This window comes from Fringilla coelebs, assembly GCF_963513975.1.
Source record: "Fringilla coelebs genome assembly, chromosome: 10".
NCBI classification, from domain to species: Eukaryota; Metazoa; Chordata; class Aves; order Passeriformes; family Fringillidae; genus Fringilla; species Fringilla coelebs.
The window spans coordinates 22,300,551-22,327,103 of NC_140036.1; the positions used below are offsets into that span (position 1 = coordinate 22,300,551).

The 26,553-nt window shown below is 42.3% G+C and overlaps 1 protein-coding gene across 1 annotated transcript in view; it reads right to left on the reverse strand.

Annotated features, from left to right (window-relative positions):
• LOC311157514 (uncharacterized protein) overlaps positions 1 to 26,553 on the reverse strand; it is a gene marked incomplete at both ends in the record, with an annotated part of 182,574 nt that overhangs the window by 145,136 nt on the left and 10,885 nt on the right. Inside the window, 3 exons of the mRNA XM_084212244.1 lie at positions 23,018 to 23,122; positions 24,509 to 24,618; positions 25,293 to 25,427. Of these exons, the coding sequence (XP_084068370.1) occupies positions 23,018 to 23,122; positions 24,509 to 24,618; positions 25,293 to 25,427 (350 nt within the window). The remainder of the gene's footprint in view (positions 1 to 23,017; positions 23,123 to 24,508; positions 24,619 to 25,292; positions 25,428 to 26,553) is intronic.

The following is a 26,553-nucleotide window of genomic DNA, read 5'->3' on the forward strand; positions in this document are numbered from 1 at the left end:
GCACCAATATGGCCAATATTTATTAGAGCCCTAAATCAGGTCCTTCTGTACATGATAACCAGTGAACAGCCGTAGCATTATTAAGTGAAACCACAAACAAGGAGATGCTGCAATATGCATAAATTCTTTGAGCACTTAGCTTAATGTAATTTTTCTGGGGAGATTACAGGTGTCAATGAAATAAATAAAACCTAGGAAACAGTTTTTCTACGTACTGGCTTTCTGGCTTTTTTTTTTTTTTGTTTTTTTTACTCCCAAGGGTGGCAGTCACAGAGGTACAACCTTTGAAAAAAAGTAATATATTTATATTATGCACAAGGTAAGTAGAGTTTCTAAAGCTCTTTCTGTGACTACACTCTCTCATTCTCGTTAGCTATGTAACAGTTGTCAAACACCTCATTACAAGATAAGCTCAGTTTTATTTCAGAAAGCGAGGAACAGACGAATTAACTGACAGCCCCAAGAACAAATTGGTTGTAAGAAATGGGCTCAGAAGCTGCTTTTTATAATCCCATGAAATACGTATCTCGAAAAAGCATCATTAATGAATTTTCTCAGAAGCAATCTTTGAAAAATCCTAAGAGGTGAGCAATACAAAAATCTAAAAATAAAAATAAGTGGGCATAAACCTGCAAGATCTTCAGTTATTTCTGAATCTCCAGATACAAGAGAAGCGGAAAAATAGCATAGAAAGGGAAAACATTACAAGAACAGTTCAACTGATAAATGTGTTCATATCTTAAAGGAGTTAATAATTTACAGAATGTTACAAATAATTACTTGTTTAAGCAAGCTACCCACTGGACAAATTTTTGGAGCCATCAGGGATTTTTTAATTCAGCGTATCGGCTCAATTCTGATTCAAAAAGAAATACATTTTACTCTGAAAATAAATTGTAGACACGATGCTCTCTTTGAAATCCAGCACGAGCCCCCATTCTGCTGCAAGAAACGCTTTGGGGGAGAAGCTGTGTTTCAAATTTATTAATGATTCCTCAAGTTGTTATAGAAACGCAACTGCAGCAAGGCAATGTCTAGAGACACGAGCCCCTTTCATGTTCCCTGTCAGAGGAGCTGGTTGCTGAGGTTACCTAACAATGGAGGAACTTGTACATCCAATTCCCTCTTCACAAAGGCCCCACAAACCCAGGGCTTGCCACACAACAATGCTGGCTCAAGCCACCACTGGGCTTGTTTGCAGTGTGCAGATTGAGAAAACACTGCTCACAAGTTCCTGCAAATACCTGGTGGCCACTGTAGCCAGAACCAGCTCTTCAAAGAAGGCATCAAAAGGCTTTTGCTGGGGAAACAGAGCAGGATATTTCTAAAACAGGCGTCAACTCCACCAACTGCTTCAGAACCTCCAGCATGTGCTAAAATCATTCTTAATTTCTGCAGGACAGCTGAGTGCTCAGTGAGACATTTAGGGTGAGATCTTGAAGGCTTTCATGCTCTAATGGCTTCAGCCAGGACTTGCAGCTCCTGTCAGGAACAACTCCAGGAGGGGAAGGGAGAGGCACTGACCTCTTCTCTCTGGGGACCAGGGACTGGACCCAAGGGAATGGCTGGAGCTGTGTCAGGGCACGTTTGGGGTGGAGATCAGAAACAATTCTTCTCCCAGAGGGTGCTGGGCACTGCCCAGGCTCCCCAGGGAATGGGCACAGCCCCAAGGCTGCCAGAGCTCCAGGAGATTTTGGACAACACTCCCAGGGATGCCCAGGGTGGGATTGTTGGGGTGTCTGTGCAGGGCAGGAGCTGCACTGGATGATCCCTGTTGGGGCCCATAAATCGGTCATTGAAAAGAAATAAAGTTTCTTGTTACTAAAAATGCAGCTAAGAGCATTTGGACACCTTGCAAGTGAGCAGGGATGAAATATTGAATAGAGAGGAGGCAAAGGAAAAAAGAAAAAAGAAAGGTTTGTTTCCAGATTTCAAATGGAAATCTCAGTTTAATTACAATGAGTACTCTTCTATCAATTTTAAGGGAGCCATGACTTCACCCCCAGACAATTATTAAGTGCAACCAACTACTACACCTTTTTTTTTCCTTTAAGCAAGGAGAGAAATAGTAAAATGAAAAACCTTTGAGTCTGGCAAATCCCGGAACAGCAGCTGAATATAAATGAGGAGATAAATGATGAAAAGTGTGTTTAAGCAATTCTTCAATGGGCTGGAATAAAACAAAAGTTTGCATTCTCACTCCATGTCCCCAAAATGGTTTTTTAATAACTGGAATTAGAAAATCATGGCTGGGTATGGGGAGGAGTCCCAAGGGTGACTGAACAACTTCCATGGGTTTGATAAGAAGCTCCTACAGCAAATCTGTGAGGTGAGCACATGTGTGTGTCTTACACACAACCACATCTGCTAGAAAGAGACAATACTTAAACAAACAATGTCAAACGAAGCACTTCACTGGGAATTCACCATTTTTTAGAGTTCTTGCAAGATCTCTAGACAGTATTCCTTGGAAGAAATAAAAGCTGCAAGTGCACTCTGTGGTTTTTTTTACCTTTGGCCTCTCTGCAATTTGTGCCACAACCACACAAGTTCTGCATGGGATGTTTTCAGAGCTGGGATTTAAAGAGACTAAAAAGTGTTTCTGCACCCACCTGGCCTTCCTTTGGAGCAGGCACAGGCTGTGGGGCCACGCTGCCATGGTCAGCTTGCATCCAACACCCTTCCAGACCCATCCAGAAACTCCTCCCTGCTGGTAGAGCTCGCTCTGGGTCCCAGCCCAACACACATAAACCAGTACTGGTCCCAGTATAAAGGCACTGGAAAAATCCTGTACCTGTGCAGTCAAAGGAACTGGCCTTATCTGCAGTTCATTCATCCCAGCTGTTCGATTCTGCACAGAATGAGAGGCAAGTGAATTTTAAAATTAAGAAGAATCCACTCAGTAGATGATGCTCTTGGTAGATTTGGTTTCACAAAGAAAATCAGTCTTTTCTTTGCCAGCCTTTCCTCTACAAACTTTCTACTCATCATGTGTCCAGCCCTCAACACAACCCTCCTGTCACAGTGCCTAAAAAGCCAGTTCCACAAGAAGGAATACAATTCTTCATTCAGAGCTCTAAAATATTTTAATAAAAGGCTATTTTTCACAGAAGTGGCACAAAGAGCACTCAGTAATTCCAAGTGTGTGAGTTGTGTATCATTTCTGTGTATGTATCATTTTTATGATTAAAACAGCAATGGCACATATGGCTAGAACTGGCAGGCTTCACTTAATGAAAATACAGAAAAATTAAATGCCTGATTTTCATTATGCTGTTCAGAGGGTGTTGTTGCCTCTTCTCCTGGCAAAACACAGCCTGAAATCTGGATTCACCCACAAATCATTTCTTGCAAACACCTGAACCGTGGACTAGAAGGGAAATTTATCCCAAGCCCTTCCTACCCATTCTGTAATTCTCTAATGAAAAGATCTTGGGGGCTCTGAGAAAAGCCTTTTATTTTCTTTAATGGTTATAGTTCAATAAAGCTGACATAATCCAGAATGGCTTGAAATGAATAAATCTGCTGGATAAGATCCACAGATCTTACAGTCTGCTCCAATGAGAAAAAACTTGGTTTCACTCAAAAGAAAAAATTGATTATGAACCTGTCCACAGAATCGCTCTGGAGCTCTCACAGAACTCCTCTGGCTCTGTGTCCAAACGTTCATCAGTAGGTTTTCACCAGGCTGAGGCTCTCAGTGCCTTTTGCTGCTTTGTGCTGCAGACAGGCAGGGATTTGGGGAATGCAGGTGTGCCAGAGCATCCTTTAAGATGGCTTTTAAATGGTCCTGGACCTGCTCAACCAGAAAGTTCAGCCAGTGGGAGGCACCTCATCCCCAGGGGACTCAGGTGTAAATTAACTGGGCACCTGCCCTTCTTCCACAACACATGTAGCACCAGCACAGGAGGACTGAAAGCTCCTTCTCTTAAGAGACTTTCTGCCACAAAACCCTTTGCAGACTGCTTTTCAAACTCTCCACTTTCAATTACATAAAGAGACTTCAGACTGGGCCAGTCAAGCTGCTCCTGATCTGCAGGGATGGAAATAGAGGGAAATTTAGCAGGAGAGTTCACAGAAAGTTAATTGGCTGAACTTACAGGCACAGAGACTTTCTGCACGAGAGCATCATAGAAAATATAGAATTAAGAACCAAATGATCCCCTGAACTTGTGAGCACAACTTAGTCCACAAGACAACAGAAGGGGAGACCACAGCAAGTGCTCAGCTCCAGCACTGGCTGAGTCAATTCCCAGAGCTCACCTCCAAAGCTAAAAGCAAAACTGACTGCCAGAGGAAAAAGAACAATGTATATTTTATAGATTCTCCCTCCATCCTTCCAATGTTCTGTCCTCATTTCCAGCCACCACTGCCAGGTCCTGCAGGGTTCCATGCCTGAGAGGGAGCCTGGGGAAGGCAGAAGGGTCTGCAGGGCAGAGTGGAAGGTGGCTCAAGCAGAGGCACCAACCTGACCAGGAGCTCCAGCCGTGCCTTGCTCTGTGTCAGGGTGCAATATTCACAATAAAGTGGCAGCAGTGGGGCAGAAGGGCAGCTTCAGGCATTAACTTATCCTGCACCTCTTTTCCCTCTTTCAGGACCTGCTGCCATTTCCAGTGTTAGGCCCTTGGAACCTGGATAAAGTCACACTCTCAAATTCTCACACAGCACATTGAGGGTGAGTGTTTGAAACTCCCACTAAAGTGAACCAGATGCTGGAAAGCAGCAGTGGAACTAGGAGTTGCATCACAGATTTTTAAGAATTATTTACAAGTGTTTGGAAGACACAGCATTTCCAGAATTAGGCCAACTTATAATAAGATGAACATTTTTAACATTAATGTAGAACAGAGCTGGAGGCTCAGCTCTCATTTCTATCGACTGTAACACATTTTTCCTGAGAAGGGGTGATGAGAGAAAATGTGTTTTCTTTCAGTGCCAGACATGCACATGGACCTGACACTGAGGAAAGTGTTTCACAGTATTCCCCAGTGGCTGCAGCTATGATCCAGAAACTGATCCTTTAAGAGCATTTAGTCATAACACTGGTACTTTTTGAATAAATCAAATCAAAGTGGCCACAGCATTAGATAAGGCATTGAATTATTTTGCTTAGGACCAAATTTACTAGGGCTGGGAAGAGCCTACTCCACTCTTACTACAATTTCTTTGACTTTTAAAAGGACTGGAGTTTAGAGGGAAGGTAGATTTTTCTACTTTTTTTTTTTTTTTCCTTTTTAAAAAGTGATGCTGTAATTCAAATCCTGGTAACCTTGGAAACAGCCTCTCTCCTCAAATATGTCTGTGTCAATTAAAGTAATTGGGACACTCCAGCTAATGGTGCCTAGATTTCAATATCCAGCCTAGTGCCCAAGCATTAGTCCTAAAGGACTTTCTGCAGAGACACAGATCCTCAGAACAAAGCACCTCTTGGAAAGGTTCTGCTCTTCTTGTGAGTGTTTGCAAGGAGGATGGCTGGGAAGAAGCTACCAGAAAGAATGTCTTTGTGTGTATTCACCATGCCCAGACTACTGACAGGGAACTTGGGCGTTATTTGTATGTGTATGGCAACAAAATTTCTAAGCAAAGCAGGAAAGCAGCATTATCACCTTTAAGATTGACTAAAAAACTCTACAGATTTACAGAATTAAGCTTTTTTCCTCACCCTTTGATAGCATGTGACCATAAACATGCACACACCTCAAAATTGCATATTCCTTAAGAGACAACCTCCATCCACCCCAGATTTATGAACAAACAAACAATACTGACTTTTATAGGCTATTCTAAAAACTGGAATAAACCAGGATTCCCACCTTGTAACACTGGTGGCTGGGAAAAGGAAAATCAAGAAACAATTCAGAATTTCTCACAGCACCCAAAAGCAGCTCCCTTCCTTCTTCACTGAAAGCAGAAAGGCTTATTTAAGAAAAGGAATATCCTCTAATGTGTTTTGGAAAGCACAGACATCAATCAATCACTCAGTTCAATGACAGGCATCACCTCCTTCCTGCAGATAGACTTTAGTAAAATCCTTTTTTTGAGAGCATACAAATATATCTTGAGGCCCACCCCCCAATCCACAAAAGAAGGCATTAAAAGAAATATTTCTTCTACAGAGGATACTCACTGCGAAATACTGGCATGCAGCATTGATAATTAAAACTAACTTTTAAAGTCTTCTGGAGACAAACAACTTTTCAAGGTATTTTAAAGATATTTATTATTGTACATTAAAATGTTAAATAGGAGAAAGTGATTTTTAGTAAGTGCTTTTTGTTGTTATGCAAATGGTAAAGTGCCGAAGCCACTTCTAAAATCTGTCCCTTCCATCCCTATCAACAGCAGAGAAGCAGAAGGAATTACAGAGCCTTTGGGAAAAATAATCAAAATAATGATGGTTTGAAATTATTATGACTGGGTATTTTTGTTGTCACACATAATATGGGCAGAGGGAATAAAACAAAGTCCAAGCTCCGAGCAGTCTTTTCCCATATGAAAGATCTACTGTAATTCTTTTTCTAAAGCACAGATGATCCAGCCCTTCCAGGCTGGAAGGCCAGAGGGTGCTCAGAGCTAGGCTGAGGTGCCTAAGTGACCCTCTGACATTAATAATGGAAAAGCAGGGGGAAAAAGCAGGCAGAAGAGTGCAGTAGCTGAGTCAGGACCCACACACACATCACTGCCAGCAAAGGCATCAAAGATCAGGAAAAGTCCCAGCCCAGAACTGATGTTTCAGCCCCTTTGAGACGTGGAGTTATTTATATAAGAATTCTGTAACACAATATGGAATAACTCCATTGACAAGATGTGAAGTGGGACGGGTTCAAGTCTGCAGCAGAGCAGCTGCCAAGCTGGACTTGGACAGCTCAGCTCTAGAAGGCCATTTTTCAGTTTAAAGACTACAATAACCAAAATCCTGAAATATTATGCCTGTAAAACACTTTGGAAATATGCTGTAATTGTCACTAAAACCAGCAGAGATAATAATGCAAGTTTCAACTTGTTACAGCTTGAGTATGGAAAACACATTCTAGTCACTGAAAACCCAGACAGGAAGGGGTTTTGTAACAATTTACTTTTACAAAGTAAAAATTTGTAGTTTCACTCTTCAGACGGGTCCAATTGTCCTCCCACTGAAGGAAGCTGAGTTTGACATGCACATCAGCAGCAGCAGAATTAGGCTATAAAGCTACAACTGCACATAAACAGCTGTCAGACAATCGCATGGCAGAATAAACATAAACCCAAAATTAATTCAGAATGATTATTTATACAGGCACAAGTGAGATCAGCGTTGTGGATTTTTTTCAGTTGGTGGAGATAAAGATTATCTTTGTTTTATTACCTTCTTTTACATGAGTAGATGCTGAATACTGTATCTTGCTGTAAAGCATTTCATATGTTAGCCTAAATATTTATACTGAGCTTCATTCTGAGGCAGAGTAGTTTAAACTTGGTGTTCCATTTTACTAGTTTTACATTAGAATAGAAATAGTCATGTTCTCAGCAGAGGAGATTTTAATGCTGTACTAAACCCATCCTGCTGACCATCTCTGAGAAGAGGCCCAACACAGTGGATTGTGCCAATCAGATCTTCCAGAAACACCAGCAGAATTAAATTTACAATAAAGGCTATTGAGGCCTTTCCAAGGAAAACAAGCTTGTTTAGTTTTTAGATCATTCAATAAAGAATCTCACAGAAAACACGAGTTGGAATCCAGCTCTGGTGAGACATGGAGCAGGCATATGCTCGTGCAGAGCGAAGCTGCTCAGAGAGCAGCTGGAGATCCCTGGGCTGCAGCAACCCTGAGAGCCCATCTGGAGGGGTTATGGACCCCAGATCCCCAGGGGTGCCTTCAGTCACAGAGCTGGGACGATTTTGGGATGCTGTGCTGGCGCCAGCAGAGCCTGCACAGAGCCAGGGACGGGTCACATGTGTGACTGCAGGGCTAAAGGGAGCCACAGTGAGCACTGCACAATTATCCAGCACCTGCAGAGCAGGGCTCTGCTCAGCTTAGAGGTGTTCTCTACCTGAGGCAGAACAAGGGACATCTTCAGGTCCATAAACACCTGAATTTTGTTGCTCTGTTCCAAATGGGGGCGAGATGAAGACAAAACCTCTCTCTGATCTTGAAAACAAGCACAGAACAGAAATCCTGATGCCCAGCCAGGCCTACACCACAGCACATCTACTCTCATGCTATTTGCAAAGGCATCTGCAACCTCAGCCTTCACTGCCTCTAATATTCAGTGTTTTGTTCACTTCAAACTAAGGGCAGGATGATGAAAACTCACGGAGCACGGCGGTGCCAAAAGAAAAGCTGCACCACCATTAATTGCTACATGAGTACATCAGATCTGTCACGAGCACTGACATGCCAGGCATAACAAGCATCTCTGAAGTCAAACTCCCCTTTTCTCTCTGCCACAGAACAGAGGATGCTGATGACAGATGGGCAGAGTTAAGCAAGACGACCGGCCAAAATCCTCTAGCTGCATTTCACTGCCAAGACCAGAACCTCAGTTTATAGCAGAAACCACTAACTTTCAGGCATCAGACAGGGGAAGAAAAAACTATAAAAAATTAGTGGTATAAATAACAAGAATTAAAAATGAAGCAATCATCCATTCTTCTGGCACCTATTCCTAAATTTCTCCTCTGGCTCCAGGACTATTCCCTCTGCCTGCATAGTCCCAGATCCACGTAATTGCAGAACTGCCACTCCACATCCCTTAACACTGCTATCCACTGAAGTCAGAACTCCTCTCCTCTCTTCTGACTGTTCTTTATCATCTCCACCTGAACTAGGATGGACTTTTACTCTGCCATGCTGACTGGCACCAGCCTGGAGTCCCTGGACTGAGAGGTTCAGTCACGCCTGGTGTGTGTGAGGTCTCCCACCACTTCTAGCAGGAGGTGATCATTTCTCATTTACTCCGTGGTGACAGCACATCTTTTATCAATAATGAAGCTTCCAAACCCACTCAGGGTGTGTGCAGTCAGGAGGGACCCTGCCAGACAAAGCCACTGTATATAAAGTGGTATTTTAACACTTTGCCCCTGCTCTCTCCCAAATTCTGCTGGGAAAGTTTGTTTCAGGTTCACCCATCTAAACCTGAACTTGCATTGTTTCACATTGAAACCTCTCAGTGATTTCAGTCTGAGCTGCAAGTAGCTAAGCCAAGAAGGTCCTCTGTTTTAGTGTGGTTAATGGTGCATGAAGCCTTCTGCTGCCTCATATCCCTTCCTCAAAGTCAGCAGGGCTGAAAAGAGTCTAAGTCAGGATAATCTCAGCCAAAGTCCTTTCAAGTATCTGCAACATTCACATTTTCCTGCCTATGAATTGTAACAGCAAGTCATGAAGCACTATCATTTATATAAACTTGCATTTTAAACTTAAATCTCTTCTCAAGAAAATGAAGACAATGATTTACTTTAGTATGAGAAAGAATGAGATCATTACAAGTACACTACATCAAAAATGGCAAGAAACTTTTCAAACCTTTTTTTATACTGGCAACTTTTGTAGACTTACTTCACTATTCATTACTATCTGGTCAAAGTGAAAACAATCAATAGTAAATTTCTACCAAAAGAAAAACCTAACAGCACAATATCATATTGTGTGCATTAAATCAATAGCCCTCCTCAGTTTTAATGTAGTTGCTGCAATACTTTAGAGAGAATTCTGAAATGAGTGTTTTTTAAACCACAGAATCTCACTTCCTTCATTGTGAACTGAATAGGCTTTTAATGAGTGTTTCTCCATACAGATGAAATTCTCTATAAGGGCTTCAAAAAGCTTTGCAATTATTAAGATAAATAAACCACCCACATTTCTAATATGTGCTTCACAGATGGGTAAGATGAGAAAGCCTGAAAGCTGCTTGCCCCAGACACAGAGCAAGCCAAGGACAGACCCATGGTGGTGGGGTTAAGAGTTCATCTTCCCTAGAAAAGTAAAATGAGCCTGATGCAGAGTTCAACCCTGCCACAGCAAACCTTCAGAGAGAGTGGGAGAGCCAAGGCCAGCAAAACTGGGCTTGGCAAGAGCAGGGATGCTCCTGAGGAACAAACAGGGCTGTGGCTGTGCTGCAGGGTACAGCCAAAAGCATCACTTCCCCCCAAGGGCTGGGGATAATCTTTAGGAGCTCCAGCAAGGCAATAAGTCCTTCCTGGCTTGGGAAGCAGAAGTTCTGCACCACTCACACTCCAGTGCAGTTAAACACAAGAAGCACTTCCCAGGAGATGGCAACACCCCTGTCTGAAGGACTGTCACACACAGCCCTCAGCCTGAGCCTCACAGCTCCCATCCTGCAGCACTCAACACAGGAGAGGCAGAAAAGACACTGCAGAGGATGAAACATGAACTGCAATGGCAGGAAAGGGACTTGGGGAAATGCTGGATAAAGCAGGACCTCTCTGTCCCTCAAGTGGGATGGCAACACAGCAGCACGAGAGGAACCTCCAGCTGTTGCTGTAGGACACGAAAGAACACACGCACACACCGCTCTCAGGGTGAAGAAGAAAAGAGGCAGTTTATTTTCTGACTCCAACATTTATAGTTTTACGAAGGTGACAGTGGATTGGAGGGTGACAGTGACACCTCTCCACAGACACTGGTTTAACCAACAGTCCACCAACTCTCTCCTCCTCCATAAGGGAATGCAAAAACAATGAGTTGTTTACAGAAAGCGTGTGAGAAAGTTCGCTACAAGAATGTCAACATCAGATGGCTTAGAGAATCTCAAAAAACCAAGGTGACATCCAGCCAGTCACTCTGCCCTCACACAGCAAGGCCAGATGGATTTTCTTTTCCCCAGGACTGTGTGCACTCTAAGACATGGCCACTGATCTGGTTTCTGGACCAGTACAAGCCCCCATCCTTTGTCCTCCAGCTCGAGTGCAGCAAAGCTTTGTAAGTCCCCAATTAATTTAGCCAAAAACATCAGAGCATCACTTGGAAGAAACTGGCACATCTGCCAGGGCAGAGTGCTACGCAGGCAAGAGATCTGCACCATCACTGGTTAAAAACCTCGCAGGTTTGCTGGTAGCACTGAACAAGGTTAATAATGACCACACAGAAAGCCTTTGAAATGGTGACAGAAATATGGGCCTCCCAACAGAGCAAAAAACACAGCCTGCTTAGAACTCCTAAGTCAGGAAATTTGATATTGGATGGAGAGGATTTTGTACAAGACTGGCTTGCGAGCAAGGGACATAGCATGGAGAACTAGCTGACAGAGAGCACGTATACAGGCCTGACAGTCATCAGTCAGTGTCCAATGGTAAAGCTGGGTCATAGTGACCTTGCTGCAACATGAAGATGTAGGAGGATAGCACCTTGCCAGAATAGGGAGATTAGTTTCAATAGTTTAGAAGAATGTAGAAGTAGGTGTAACTAGATGATAAATAAACTAACCAATCCTGAGCTCAGCTTTTGCAATATGTATGAGGCTTATTAAGAAATGTATTTAACCTGCTGTATTCACCTAATAAATTGAGACAAAGATGATCAAATGATGTCCGGTCTCCCTTCGTCCTGACAAACGATGACCCCAACCTCGCCCTCATCGCTATAAAGAAAACGGGGGAGGATGTGCCACGATTGGGGGAAGTAGAGTTGGGTCCTGAGGCAGCCGGGACGGCACCAAAAAATGAGAAAGTGCCCCTGACAGCCTATAGGTGATTTCAGGCCATATACGCCACCAGAGCCTGGAGAGCTGCAACAGCGCTGACGTTTAAACATGGATAGAATCCACAAGGAGGCGGAAGATCGAAAGAAAAAAAGCTGTGGAGCAGTTTTTAACAAAACACCTGATAGTTCTGTCTCCTTTGACTAAGCATGTTCCTCACCTTACATCAACGCCATCCGTGGCTCTAAGCGACACTTCCCTGTTTGAAGAAGAGCTGAGCTTTCTGCCTGCAAAAAGCAATGGTGAATATTTCAGAACTGATGAATTGGCACATCAGTTTTGGGAAAATGAGAGCTTATCACCAATCAAAACAAGGCTGTTTTCAGGAGAGGATGAAAATAAATCTACATATTTGTAGATTTGTTCCCCTCTCTGCGCTTTCCGTTCGTCAGCCTCTTGGAGTGCTTTATAACACAGAATTATCTCCAGTCGGGGGCAGAAGGCCCCTGGCCTCATCTGGTTTGGGTGAGTTTTCATCAAGTCCTATTAAGGGAAGAACTTATAAAATAGAAAGTACAAGCAGTCCCCCATTTTCAGAGGGCTCTCCTGCACCTAGTACTCCAGCTTTTTCACCAGTTGCTTTTCACAGAAGAAAAACACCATGCTTAGACCAAAGAACATATACATTTTGTTCACCAGATATTCCTTCATCCTCAGATATATTGGCACCCCCAAGTACAAGAAGTCCTTACAGAGATGGTTGTTCTGCAATTAAAAATTGTTCTCCTGTGAGACTTGAAACCTGCAGAGGAGCTGCCCAGTGTCAGACTTCTGTCATTAGCACACCAATCGCAGTTGAGATCTATGAGGATGAGGAAGACAAGGCAAACATTTGTCCAGCAGAAGCTCGCTGCTCAGAAATGGATAATGGAATAAAGAAAGGTACATCAGGAGGACAGCCATCCTTTAGCACATGGTCCACATCTCATGGTGGCTAGTTAGCTTTATCCTTCACTTCCAGCAAGCTGTCCGTATTCCATGAGAGGAATGGTGGCATTCCAGGTTTTGGTGAACCCATTTGCCATCCCATTCCCACGCAGAACGAGACAAAACCAAGAGAATGTTTTCAGCAAAACTGAATTAGTCGCCCAACCCAAAACTCCTGAAGTATTTATTCACAGATACAGTTGTTCATCAGCTCTGAAACTCCTGGCTTTATTATGTGCCTGTCAGGATGAATGATAATGCCAAGGGGCTGGCAGGATAATGAACAACTGCCAGGATAAATGGATCCTCACACAAAGCTCTCTGCAACACAAAGATGATGACGAGAGCAACGCTCAGAGCTACACCTACAGTTTCTCCTTTTCCATTTTTCCCCATGTGTTGTGCAATTTTCTTCTGTCTTGAGTTTACTTGGCTGGAACAAAGGTGGAACGTGAAACAAATCGTGGCAAAATTCTCCGGAGATGTGAAGCACAACTCTGCTGCAATCAATGTATAATTGCCTAGTCATGCCACAGATGAATCTGCTCTCCATGCAAAGAATTTAGCAAGCATTGTAATAGATTCACTTATTTCACAGTTATTAAGTCTGCCCTCTGATGAACATCTCTCCCTTATCTACTGTGTTAGCACATTCTCCCTCCTGTTGCTTCCCACACCACATAAAACTACTAAAGAAAGATTATTACGAGTGGAGATTGGGTGTGAAAATAATTCCAGATTGAGTTCCCACATCTGTTCATACAGTACCACCTTCCAGTGAATGAAAGAAGATTTTAACCACAAAACACAGAAATCAGGGAAGAGAGGATTTAACTGAACTCTCCACTCCTTTGGCTGCACGAGGATCCAGAAGGGATGCACTGCAGATTCAGCTTGGAAAAACATCACTTGCATAAACAGCCCCTATTTATAGCAGCAGCAAACAAGGATATTCAGTTAAACAAGATTTACACACAATTTCAACACTATTTTCCATAGGATACCAAGATCCAAAATGAGACAATATTCAGGAAGTTTAAAATCATATTGAGTTGGGTTTTTTTTCCCCCCAACTCCAGAAAAGTTACATTTCCAGTTTCTAGATAATTTACAACATAAATGCAGCACATGGATCTAGAGTCCTCAGCAAGGGCTGCAAAGGGTCAGTGGGGAAGGATAAAAATCACACTGCAGGTACATCTCAGACTGGAGCAGGTGCAGGAAGATGAGATGGATGCACAAGTGAAAATCTAGCCATGAAAATTCCCATGGAATGGGCTATTTCTCCCCTGGTGTCACATTATGTTAATACAAACAGGATTTCCAGCGCTCACGTGTGAGGGAAACCATGTCAGACATGCAGCAGATCAGCAGTGCCTCCTCTAACTCCTGTCAGCTCTCTGAGCTCCCAAACAGTGAGATTACAGAGAGGAAAAGCAGATTCAGGTCAGCAGCCCTGCACACAAAAGCCACCCTTGCAGCATGGATAACAGCGAGAAAAGCAATTGCCTGTGAATTCTCGGTGAAGAAAAAGCAATTAGATTTTACAAAAAAGGAAACAGTAACAAATAAGTTTTCTTTAAAAGGACAGCACAGACACCAATTCCCCCACTTCAGTAGCACCATGAGAATCTCTCAAATGTCTGACAAACAGGAGCAGCCACTTTTATTCCAGCTGGTCACGAAATAGATTTGGCCTTTTCAACTTTTGGTGTACTTAGAAGAGATTATTAGAAAGTACCTGAAGAAGCAGAAAACAATTTTGAAATAACTGGATCTAAAGTTTAAGTCACAACTTGAGGTTTGGAAAGTAGCAAAGATGGGGAAAAAATGGAGAGGGAAAAGGAAAAAGAATGATAAAGACACTCAAAAATAAAAGAAATTATAAGAATCAAAGGGGCAGTGTCTCCAGGGATCACTTCATCCACAGCTGCCTCTTCTTCCACAGGAGATGCAACAAGGCAGAAATTAAATATCTGCCTAGACAAATATCAGCTGCACTTCCTTTCAGCAGAGTAAGTCAGTGCTTTCATCATCATTGTGGAGAAAAGGAAGCACCTAAGAGGAAACTTTAAAAAGACTGACTCTTCAGTCAAGTCTGAAATTCACCCAACCTTCATAGCTTTTTATGTGACCAACAAAACCTATCTGGAACAGGACCTACTTTCAGAGGACACCAAATCTCACCACAGAAAAGACACAAAAAGGTTTTCAAAACTCCAAATTATTACTCACCTCAAAATTTAAGAGAGCATGGGAAGTCATTTCAGGAAGCAACTGAGCAATGATGCTGGAAAAATCATTCAGACCAAGTTCTTGTTCCAGACTGACTTGGAGAATATTTTAATTTGCCTGTGGAGGTTCTAGCTATTAGTTTTAGTTTTACAAGTCTCAAATTCACTTTAGAATTTTGGATTTTCCATTTATAAAAGCTGAAATATATCAACAACAAAATAATGAAAATATAACTCCAGTAGTCACAAACTTTTCCATTTCAGTTGTGGTAGTCCATTACTGACATATCATTGAATAAAATGACAAATAAAGTGAATTTTTAAGGCGTCTTTAGCACATGTTTAACCTTCTCCCATCCCTCCCTGTTCCAGGCAGGGATAGTACTTTCTTAGGATTGCTACAGAAATACAAAAAAGTCCAGCAAGTAGCATCTCCTTCCCAACTTGTTGAGGTTAATCACACAACCAGTGCTTAGATTAGATAATCTAAGACTTTTATTTGTGAGTAGTCTCACATTTTTGGGTGGAAGCACGCCTGACATATCTGAGCAAAAGCCAGCGAGACAAAAAACAAACCTCATCCTGCAACCTCCCTGGGGAAATCTTTATTCATTTTAATACTTGTTCACTCAGCTGTCTCAGTGAATGACAAGGTTTTATCTCTAATGTGAATGGCTCTGAAGGCTACTTGCATTATCCATTCTTCAGCAGCTGCTGCTGAAACCACAGGGTTGCAAACTTATAATTAAATCCAGCTGCCACTACTGTGAGCTCAGCTCTATCGAAGTGAGCAGCAGTGCCTCGTGGTTGCTTGCAAGATTCTGCCTCCCTTTCCAGACAATGTAATTAACTCTTCTGCCCCTTTTAGATGAAATAAACATCAGCACTGAAAATGCTGTTAAATGACTGTAAAACAGTATTTATGCTGAAGAATTCTGCTGCAGTCGTTACACCTGAGAAAACAAATTTCTAGGTTGACAACAAATATCTGTTTCCTTAAGAGCACTGAGAGGACACCCAAGGAGACACAAGGCACAGGATGGAGGGAGTTTGCTGTAGAAAAAGTGACAGATACACATTAACACATCTACTCTTAAGCCTTAAAACACAGCCTCTGGCAAAAAAAGCACATACCCAAACCCAGCTTGAGAGAACTGCAGACAAGGGCTGGAAAGGAACCAGGACAGGCACCACAGGCTTTCCTTTGATGCTAAAATAATTTTTAAAGGCCATTGTTCCTGGCTTTAAATAGATTTAGAGGTACCAGACAGAGAAGTTGTAGATCCCCCTTCCTGAGAGTGTTCAAGGACAGGGCTTGGGGCAACCTGGTCCAGTGGAAGGGGGGGTGAAAAAAGACGTGCTCTAAGGTCCCTTCCAAACCTGTGACACAGCCCTGACTGAACAGCTAAACCCACACATCTCTAGAGCAATCCTTTTTCACTTTTTACAGCTCAGATCTGTTCATGCCTGTGTGTCCAAGTGTTTAGGTCAGCAGAAACGATGAGCCACCCAAATGTGACTTTGCCAGCCAGGGTCCTTGCAGGGCTGCTCCAGGCAGCTCCAGTCCCTCCTTCCACAGGGAACACTGCAGTGGCAGTGCCTCAAGAACATCACACTGCACTGATGCCACTGGAGGAGGAACAACAGCCAGCCAGGCTTTGCTTGTGAAGGGTTCTCCTGCTGTTTGTACCTCTTGGAAGCACACATCAGTCCAAAGATTTTTTGAGGGTGTAGCAGAAGTGTTTGACCTCTGACTAAAGGGGAGAGCTCTCTGCAGACAGGACAAGGAAATGCACAGCAGCCACCTCCAACTTCACTCTGAAGAGCTACCAAAATGCAACAAGAATATTCCTGAAGACATAACAACCTTCTGGACCATTCTGCCAAATCAGTTAAAATTCCATGTTGTCTGGATGCTTTATTAACACAGGGGTTGCATCCAGAGCTACACAAGCACTGCATGAACTGGTGCTGGCAGAGCTCAGCCATGGTACCTTGGGCTAACTAAACCCATCTGCATCACCTGATCCAATCCACTGGGATCCAGCTCAAACCCCTGAAGCAAGCTGGGAGCCCAAGCAAATCTGCCCACAGCCACACAGGTGTCATGAAACAGAATCCAGATGTTTCTAGAGACTCCAAGTCTGCTCATTCACCTTTTATTAATATGGGGGGGAAGAATGAAGCTGCACAGCCCCTCTGTGCACTTGCAACCCCATTTCCTCACCCAACACACAAATGCCAGCAGCCAGCCAGCAGTTCTTACCCTGTGATTTTTTTGCTTTTCCCTTCTGCAGCAAGCACAGCCTTTTGTGGTGAAGACAACAGGGGTGAATTCTCTCTGCAGAGGTTTATTCTGAGGTTCATTTCCTTCTGACATATTTGTTTGCAGCTCCAGCTCTGCTGCCTGTCTACCTGTCTCTCTCTGCTAATGGCAGTGGAGGCCAGGCAGTGCCTCCCTTTCAGCAGGATGGGCTGATGATTATATCCTGTCACACCCAGCAGAGAGCCAGGCATGATCTTTCAATCAGCATTTTTTACTGCTCCTGGTTTGGGGCAGCAGAGCTTTTATTCCTCTCAGCTTTTCAGTGGCTGCTTTAAAGGGCTTTTTCATCTGGAGAGGCTGATGAAAGGTGTTTCTGTGGACAGTGTTGGCAAAGAGCAGGTGGGTGTGAGGAGGGGAGCAAAGAAGAAAGAATGGAAAGTTTGGAGGAAGCCATGCTTTCAGGGTTTCATGATTCCTGCCCAGGGCCTTGCTCACAACTGGAATTAATCTCTGAATCAACTGTTATCTATCATCAAAACAGATAATGTCATTTTTATCTCAACCATAACTTTTTTTTCCTTGAGATTACAGATAGCTTGGACCTCCTGCAGTGATCTGTGCACTACATTTGTCTCCTGCAAACCTCTGCCCAAGAGAAGAACATCCACCTCACCTTTCTCATGGGTTTCTAATCAGCTCACAGACTTGTAACACTTCATTCTCAGGTCCTGTGTTACCTTCCTACTAACTTGTAGCTATACATATCTATAATTTAAATGTACAAATGTTTTGAGTGTCAGGACACCTGTCAGTTGTCACCAGAGCACAGGAGGACAGGTTACAGAAAGGTGTGTCACCATGAGACCAAACCCTGGCAGGAGCTGACTGTTTTCATAGACCCACATGACATTGTAGATTAGAAATAGATTTTTTTTCTTAATACTTGAAACAATTTTCTTTTCTCTTTAAATTTAAAAATCTAATGGGAAATTTATAGGTTCCATTGAGGTTTAAGATTTAAAAAATAATAATAAAAAAAAAATCAAGCAGTGCCTTTTTGTTAGATTTTCAAGACAATTAGGTCATTGGAGAGCTGAAGAATTAACTCTCCAGTAAGGGCAGAATCAGCCAAAAGGCTGCAATTGATGACTTTATTGCATACTGTAGACTTATAAAATGGTCTGGAGGTTGCTGACCAACAGGTGCAGCTTTGATTGGTTCCATGGGAATTGTTTCAGTTTAATGACAATCCCAGTCCAGTTGTGTCAGGACTCTGGCCAGTCATGGCTTTTTATTATTCATTCTTTTCCCTCTGTCCTCTGTCTCCTTTCTCTATAGTTTAGTATAGCTTTAGTCCATCCCTAATATAATATAATAAATATAATATTCTATAATACGCTATAAAATGCTATAAGTAAGAAAATATATCAGAATTCTTGCCATTTTAATCAATGGTTTCAAGACAACCCACCTTTGTTTTAAGCAGCTTTATAGTGTAAACTCTGATCTACCTGCTCCAGGAGGTGCTGGTATTTTTGTTTACCAGAATCTTTATAAGCTCAATATCTTAATAGTGTGTGACCAGAGTGAAGGCAGAGATTGACAGCTAGTCAATGAACTGATGAATATCTCCCTCATAAGCATTTCATTTAGCTGCCCATGCAGTGTGCATCCTGCCTTTATACACACATCCCAGTGCCATTATCTCACACTTAATTACTTGGGTCTCAAAGCACCTGAGGAAGGGATGAGCCACCACTATCAACATTTCAGGTACAACAAAGCCCAGGCAGAGTGGGGTAATTTGCTAAAAGTTACCTCACTAAATATCCAAGGTCAGTGGCAGGTGGAAGAGGAATTTCTTCTCAGGGGAGCACTGGACCCAGCAGAGCACACTGCCTCTCCAGGTGTGTGCTGGGGAAGCACCTTGAATGATCTGCACCAGGCACTGCAAAAGAACTTAAAATCCCATTTGTGTGGCAGCAAAGAGTGTAAAAAATGAATCTGCTGGCACTTCATCTGTTAAACACTGGAATATTGTATTCAGGTTTCTTTGGAGAGGACAAACACCATGCCAGCATGAGTGGACTTTGCTGACAAGCCCTCCCTGGTCATTCCTCACCCATTTTTAAGCACCTTCCAATTACACCCATTGTCTCAGATGTGAAAGAATAAGTACAGCTGAGCCTAATTGTGAAAAGAATAATTGCAAAACATTAATCATGCTCAGATTTTTGTATCAGTCAAGAGATCACAAAGCCTGCTCAGTTCTCACTCTGATTTTTTACTTCGTGTTTTAAAACCCATCAGGAGGCACTCAGCAAAACCATCAACAACTTGAGATTTGATGACAAAACACTTACAAGTCAAAAACTAACCCCTCACTTTCCATTGAGCAATTCTATGTACATGTAGAGTACTGAGAAGAGGAGTAAATAAATACACCCTCATTTGTAGAATTTGGAATGTTTTCGCTGGCTGCATGTCCAAGTAAAAGTCCCAGGGCTGAATTAAACAAGCCAAATGAAATTCATTTACTCCCATGTCCAGCTCAGGTGGCCTTGAACAGGATTACCAGGACAAGCAGTGAATATCAATTCTGCAGCAGAATTCATTCTTGGCACTGGGTTTTACCTTCTCTCCTTTTTCTTACAGGTTTTCCCTCCCTTTCACTGGGGCAAATGGGGATCACAACTTCCAAACAAGTTCAAAAAAATGGAAAGAACTCCAGCTTGCAAGTTTACATTGTAATTGATATAAGTCTATTATTACAAGACAAATTGCAGCAGACAGTGCAGGAGACAGCTCAATCTGTTACCCAGTCCCTGCAATGGCTGTGTGAAGAACTCGACCATCTCACCCATAAATCTTTCTCCCAAGTTTGCATTGCTGCTTGTGTGGGTAAAATGATAAAACTGTGGAGTGACAAATTAGTATAAAAATATTACTTTATTTTTAGAAATAGTAATTTATAAGTAATTTTTATAGTGTACAAGGGAGGCAGTAACACATTTCTAAACACAATTAGATTAAGTTTGTTACAGGCCCTTGCAGAATCTCATCAGGAATGTGTCGTGTCCCAGGCTGCAGGAACACCCCATAATTCCTTTAAAAAGTCATTAGCTGCTCTCATGCCAATTGGGAATAATCATCTCTGCTGAGATGGCTGTGAGGCTGCCATCAGCCATCCTGGAGGATCCATCACAAACTTTCTTCAGGACAAAAATTCATTTCCAGGACAATGACCTACTCCCTAACTCAATGGCAAATATAAATTCCACTAAAAGGATGATTAGAAGATTCCTGAGGCCTATTTATTTCTTAGAGTAATTGAATTTAGTAATATTTTTACACTAATTTGTCTACAGTCTGTAGCTCACAGCACCCAGCAAGGAGATCATGAGAGTTGCTGCACAAGTGAAACTTTAGAATCAGCTGCCAACGTTGATGGCAGAAACAGAGAAGAAAATCAAAAAGGTTGGAGAGGGGGAGATATAAAATGGGATACGTGAAGCAATTTTGCTCAAATGAGTTCAAGTGCAGCTATGAAATGTCTGTGGTTCCTCCTCTGTCAGGAGACTGACAGGAAGCCACAATACCAGAAGTGACAGAAGCCAAGATTACAAATGTGGGAAATGGATTTATAGAAAATTCTCAAAGCCTGACAAAAAGCTCACATTGTATACATCTATATGCAAACCTTGAAATAAAAATTATTGACTCAAAAATACCATAAAATAAAACAAACATTATTTAAAAAAAAATAAACTAAAGGCAAGTTTCTAAAAATAGCCTTACAAATAAAATTAGATACTAAAACTATAAAAAATGTGTTATAATAAAACCCACACAAAATAATTTTAAATAATCAACTTTAAAACATTTACAATATAATGTAACTAAAACTAATAAACAAAAAAATATAATATATTATAATGAAAAATAAGTTAACTTTTAATTGCTGCTCTTATAACAGTATCAAATTCACCTCAGAATCACAGTGATGGACTCCTTAATTCTTTGAAAGGAAGAAAGAAACCATCTCTCAAGCATTAAATCCAAGCTACTTTATGGGCAATATTCCAACACCAGCCAAGGAAACGAGAGGCTGTGGCTGTTAGTCCCACAGTACATTTCCCCTTCCTTTTTCCTGCACAGCTATGATACAAGCCTCAGAAGAACCTGACTGGGGGCACCTGTGACAGTTAAGAGGCCTTCCACTCTAAATTACCTTGCTTTTGTTAGGCAGGTGAATGGTCCATAACACCCTTCCTGAAAGGAGGCTTTTCCCTTCAGAATTCAATTTATGAACTTCCTCCTGCCAGGCTGCGATAGCAGCTGCTGCACAAGCCTGAGAATGATGGCTCCAGGAATTCCATTCAGCCCTGAGGAATCAATGGAAGGCAGACAAAGGAGCAGAGATAAAAGTTCCCCCCAAGTGCAGAGAGCAGGGTCTGCAGGATGCCTCTGATTGTTTTTACTGCAGGGGCTGCAGCCACCAACCTGTGAAACAGGGACGAGCTCCTTGCAGCCTGAAAACCTGAGCTGGGCTCCCCACAGCCTGCCTGCTGGGAATGCCTCAGCTCCACAGGTATTGCCGAGCAAAAGGAGTCTCAAAAGGCAATTTATCATGGCAAGGACAATTTATAATTTGCTGAGCTATATTCCACCTGGTGAAAGCTCATTATAAGGCCTTTTTGGAGATTGTGATCCTGCTTTACCTTGAAGCAGCAGCTCCTCTGTAAGTTAATCACAACCAGCCTGCCTTGGTGTCACTCTGGCTCACCTCAACTCACCCACATAAACTTGTTTTTGTGGGCAGTAAAGAAATACCCAATCACAGCTCAACTGAGCTGAAATTGTCTGCAGGCAGCAGCAGCCCCATTGTAAACAGCTCTGCATTTTATTTATTGTTATAGTCCCTCTCACTCACACTGCCTGACAGACAAGCCAGGTGAGGACACAAAGATATTAGAATTTAAACAGGAAAAAACGAAATACTTAAAAATCTGCCTTCCTTTGAACACAGCACAATATGCTTCAGCTGAAAAGGAAATTATCATTCGCCTAATACAAAAGAAACCCTTTGTCCCAATCACAGCCTACTCTGAAGGAATGACTTTCTTCCCTCCCTTAAGAAGCCAAATGGATGCAGTGCTGTAATTTTGGAGAGCTTTACACAGTGTGTTAAATTACAAGACAACCCATTGTAGGTTTATCATATTGTGAGCCAGCGTGAGAGACAAAAAAGATTCTCATTGAGAGTGGGTGATAGAGTCTAAGTCACCCAGAATTCAGACTATAGTATGCTAGAACACAGTGAAATGAAAGACTGGTGCATATATTAGTCCAGGAATACTATGAAATATTTGGTAGTGAGCTATAAAACCTTCCTACTTTGAGATGAACAAAAAACCCCAAAAAAATCCCATGAACAAATTCATTTGCTGCATTCTTCACCTACTGCCCACCTGCTTTGACTCAGAATTTCCTCTCACAAAGGTAAAAGCAAGGCTGAGAAATTCACTAAGAGCACCACAGGAACATTCAAGCTGAGAAGCAAGAGACAGATATTCCACTGGACACCACTGCTGATATTCAGTGATATTCTCCACCACAGACACTCATCTGATACCAATCAAATTCAATTTTCATCTTGCTTTGTTAGAATTCAACACCAAAAAAAAATAACCACCAAATTCTGGAAAATCAGAGAATGACCAAATAACCTCTTAAAAGTCAACTTTAATGTTGACTTAAAATTAAATGATCAGCGAAGGCACCTCTAATTTTAAGTCGATGTTAATAAAACCCCCTTGTTTTAAGATTTACTGTTGAAGATGCATTTTACCCCAACACCAGCTGCCCTTGAGAGAATTCCCACTGCACTCACCATACTGGCAGCGAGGCCCCTGGAATCCTGCAGGACACTGGCACAGCTGGGATCCTCCTCCAGAGCACTTCCCTCCGTTGAAGCAAGTGCCAGCAGTGCAGAGCACTAGAGCACACAAACAGAATGGGACAGGCTGTTTCAGCTCACTCTGTGCCAAGGATCCTCCAGAACTGCCTCTCTGACCTCCCAAATAAGAAACCCAGATTTTTATTGAGGTGTAAAGCTGGGCTGCAGCAGGACTTGCTATCATAGGTGGAATGACCTCGTTGAAAGGAAGAAATTGAATCAGAGTAAGACTAAAATATTGCAGTTTAACTTGAAGGTGCTTCAGAGGCAGAAGACAGGACTCAAATCTAAAATAAAATAGGAAAAGCTGCCAGGCAATAATGTTGGAATGGTTAAAAACCACTGATGCACTGGGAGATATTATATATGTGGAAGGGAATTACAATTCTTCCCTTCCTCTAACACAGAAGAGTTTTATTTACAACAACTTAAGTTCCACATGCTTGAGCCAAACTTGCAAAGAGTATCAAATACAAAAGAGCAATTCAACCACTTTGGGGCCTTAAAGAATTCAAAGCAAGTCTGCACTGCTCTTTCAGGAAGAAAATTTCATTTTGCCACTGGTGCTCACTCCTTAAACTCCTTTACACCAGAGATTAAAACACAGATTGTAAACATATTTTTGACTTCTTACAACTAAACAGGTGCACACTAAATATGTAGATTCAGGCTGAAACTAACAGGAATACCTCTCAGGCTTGTTTTTGTGTTTTAACTACAAAGAGACAACCATAAAAGCAAGCTCTCTGAATGCAGCCCTGAAGTTGGTATGAAGATTAAAAAATAAATAAGAACAGATGCTAACTTTCATACAGAAAACACAATTACTGACTAAACAGTAACAAAACTAAACACTGAGTAGGTTCCCATCTTCTACTGATGTCTTGTTAACAGTGGCTGAAGTGCTGCCTTATCATTTCAATTAAATTCCATCTTTTAGGACAACATCCAACCATGATTAGAAATTAGTGATAGAAACAGGTTCTCATCAGATGGAGAACCACAGGGTAGAAATAAAACTGCCTCCATGGCACCAGCAGCAGTGAAAATGCCAGAACCAGACAGACTAGCAAGTGCTACACCCAAGAGAAGTGCCTCACAGCAGATTTCTCTGCATAATTTGGGTAACAGCAATAAATTTGGTTGGCCTGTCAAAGCCAGGCTGGCACAAAAATGCTGCAACAACTCCAATTAGAGTTTAGACTGTTAATCCAAATTGTGTGGATTAAAATTAGAACTATTTGCCGCTTTTACGTGAGCGCTTTTATTTTTTTTTTAAGGGCATTTATCCCCCCCATCACTGGGGAAATGCCAGTTATGAACCCCAAGAAACAAAACCCTTGTATCCAGAAGTGGGGATTCAGCAGGAAGGCACGGCCTGGGGATGTCACCTGGTGGCTTTGTCCCAGTTTTGTCCCAACTCACAGTGCAGACAGCCAGGTTCATTGTCCTGCTGGGCCCAGCCAGGGCAGCACTTATAGACAGTCTGCTGCTCCATCCTGTACACCTGCTTGTAAACCGTGTAGTAGCCAGACCTGTGGGGAGAGGAAGGTTAAGAGAGCATCCACAACTCTCATTCCACTCCCTCCCACCTCCCCAGCAGCACTCTGCACTCATATCTCACATTTATGAGATGCTTTTTCAGCCCCCATCAGGAGTCCTCGTTAAAAACGAAGCAAAAACAGCAAACTGCATCCTGATAACAGCCAACAGCTCTGATATGCTATGTCCACACATTATTTTGAAGAATTTGTATTCAGGCTAGTCAAAAGTGAACAATTTTTTTTTTTTACTTTTTTTTTTTTTTTTTTTGCAATCATTTTTGGGTTTAGCTGTTGGGGGAGTCAGATCTCCCATCAGTTCCAAGCATGTGACAGAAATAGAAAGAAGTTCAATTTTTCAAAGCCAATGACTTGACAGCTGGGCTTCACCTGAACAAGAACAAGACAGGAACATTTTCTGATAGTGTAAAATTCTGAATCTAAAGCCAACCACGAAGCTCACGAGCAACCCAAAACACATTAAAAAAAATCACATTTTCTACTCAGTAACGACAGATTTCAAGTCAAATCTCAGGAGGGCACTATGTCCGTAACCACACGTTTCAGATGAAACAGCTGACAACTTCTCTGACAAAAAAAAAATAAATTCAAGAACTTGCACAAAGATTAGCAACAAAACCCATTTATAAGAACAGATAACGTGTTACCTTCTCTCGTAGCTCACACACCACCTCCTCTTGGTGCAGCCTTGCTTCCACATCCTGACCATCCGACTGAAGGACTGAATGCAGGGCTCCTGGTGTCCCACCAGAGCCAGCTCCAGCACTGGGCACACATTGGGCCTGGGGGGGAAAAAGAAAAATATAATTTTTATTTCTAACACCAAATTTAGGCGTCTTGAGAAACACACATAAAACTCTGCTGAGTGTAAGAGTTTGGACCAGAATTTTTACTGGTGGTGGAACACACTGCAGCTCCAAGGCTCAGAAAGCAGCATGGGAACAAAAATGCACTGAAATTCAGGCTCCTCACAAGCCAGTGAAGGATTTACCAAAGATTCAAGGGCAGATAAGATTTATCTGAACTACTGCTAGGGAAATTGTGTCTTCTGTAAGAGCCCCCCTCGCTATCAGTCCCCTCAGGGTAACACACGAAATTGGTGAGAGGAAGTATCCTTGTTCTCTGCTGATTATTCCTAAAATAACAAGACCAAAATAAAAGCTCTGCTTTGGAGGATGACATGTAATCTTCATCCTGCTACCTAGCCAGAGTTACAAAAATAGCAGGATTGCAGGAGGTATGGAGGGTCAAAAAAAAGGTTACATGCTGATGGTTTTGCAGGGATTTTGTCTGCCTTATCCCAGTTTCTTTGCCCTGGTATAAATCAGGAAATTTTGCATGACAGAAAACAACAGCAGCAGATATTCAAAGTCTAAATAAAACCATAAAGAATGAGGGGTTTTGTCATCTTTGAAGGCAGGAACCTGTTGCGACACGAATGAAATTAACTCACTGATATTTTTGAGTAGTTTATAGATTGTTAGAGCAATAATTTAATCACCAATCCCCCAGGACAGCCTGGTGAGGCTTTGCAAGCACAAGCCTCAGGAACTCAAGCACAGGGGGAACAGGCACCTTCTATAACCACCCTGCCAACATCACCCACCAACAGACAAGTCCTTCCCCAAATTTCAGTCTGAGCCCTCTCCAAGCTAGAGAGTGACCAAGTAACACCCTGTCACACCTATTTCCTTTGTCACAGGTAGGAAACCTGGGATTGGCACTAATAAGAGAGGAGATCTAGCCCAAGAGCTGCCTGGCAGTTGGTCACCATCATTCACAGGGGATATTGTTAATCTCTCATTCAGGATTTGTGGTGGTTTTGAACTCCTCTGAAGCCTGAGCACCACACAAGGTAGCCTCTCTAAAGAGAGAACATCTTTCATCCACAGGTCTCCAAGTGGTTTG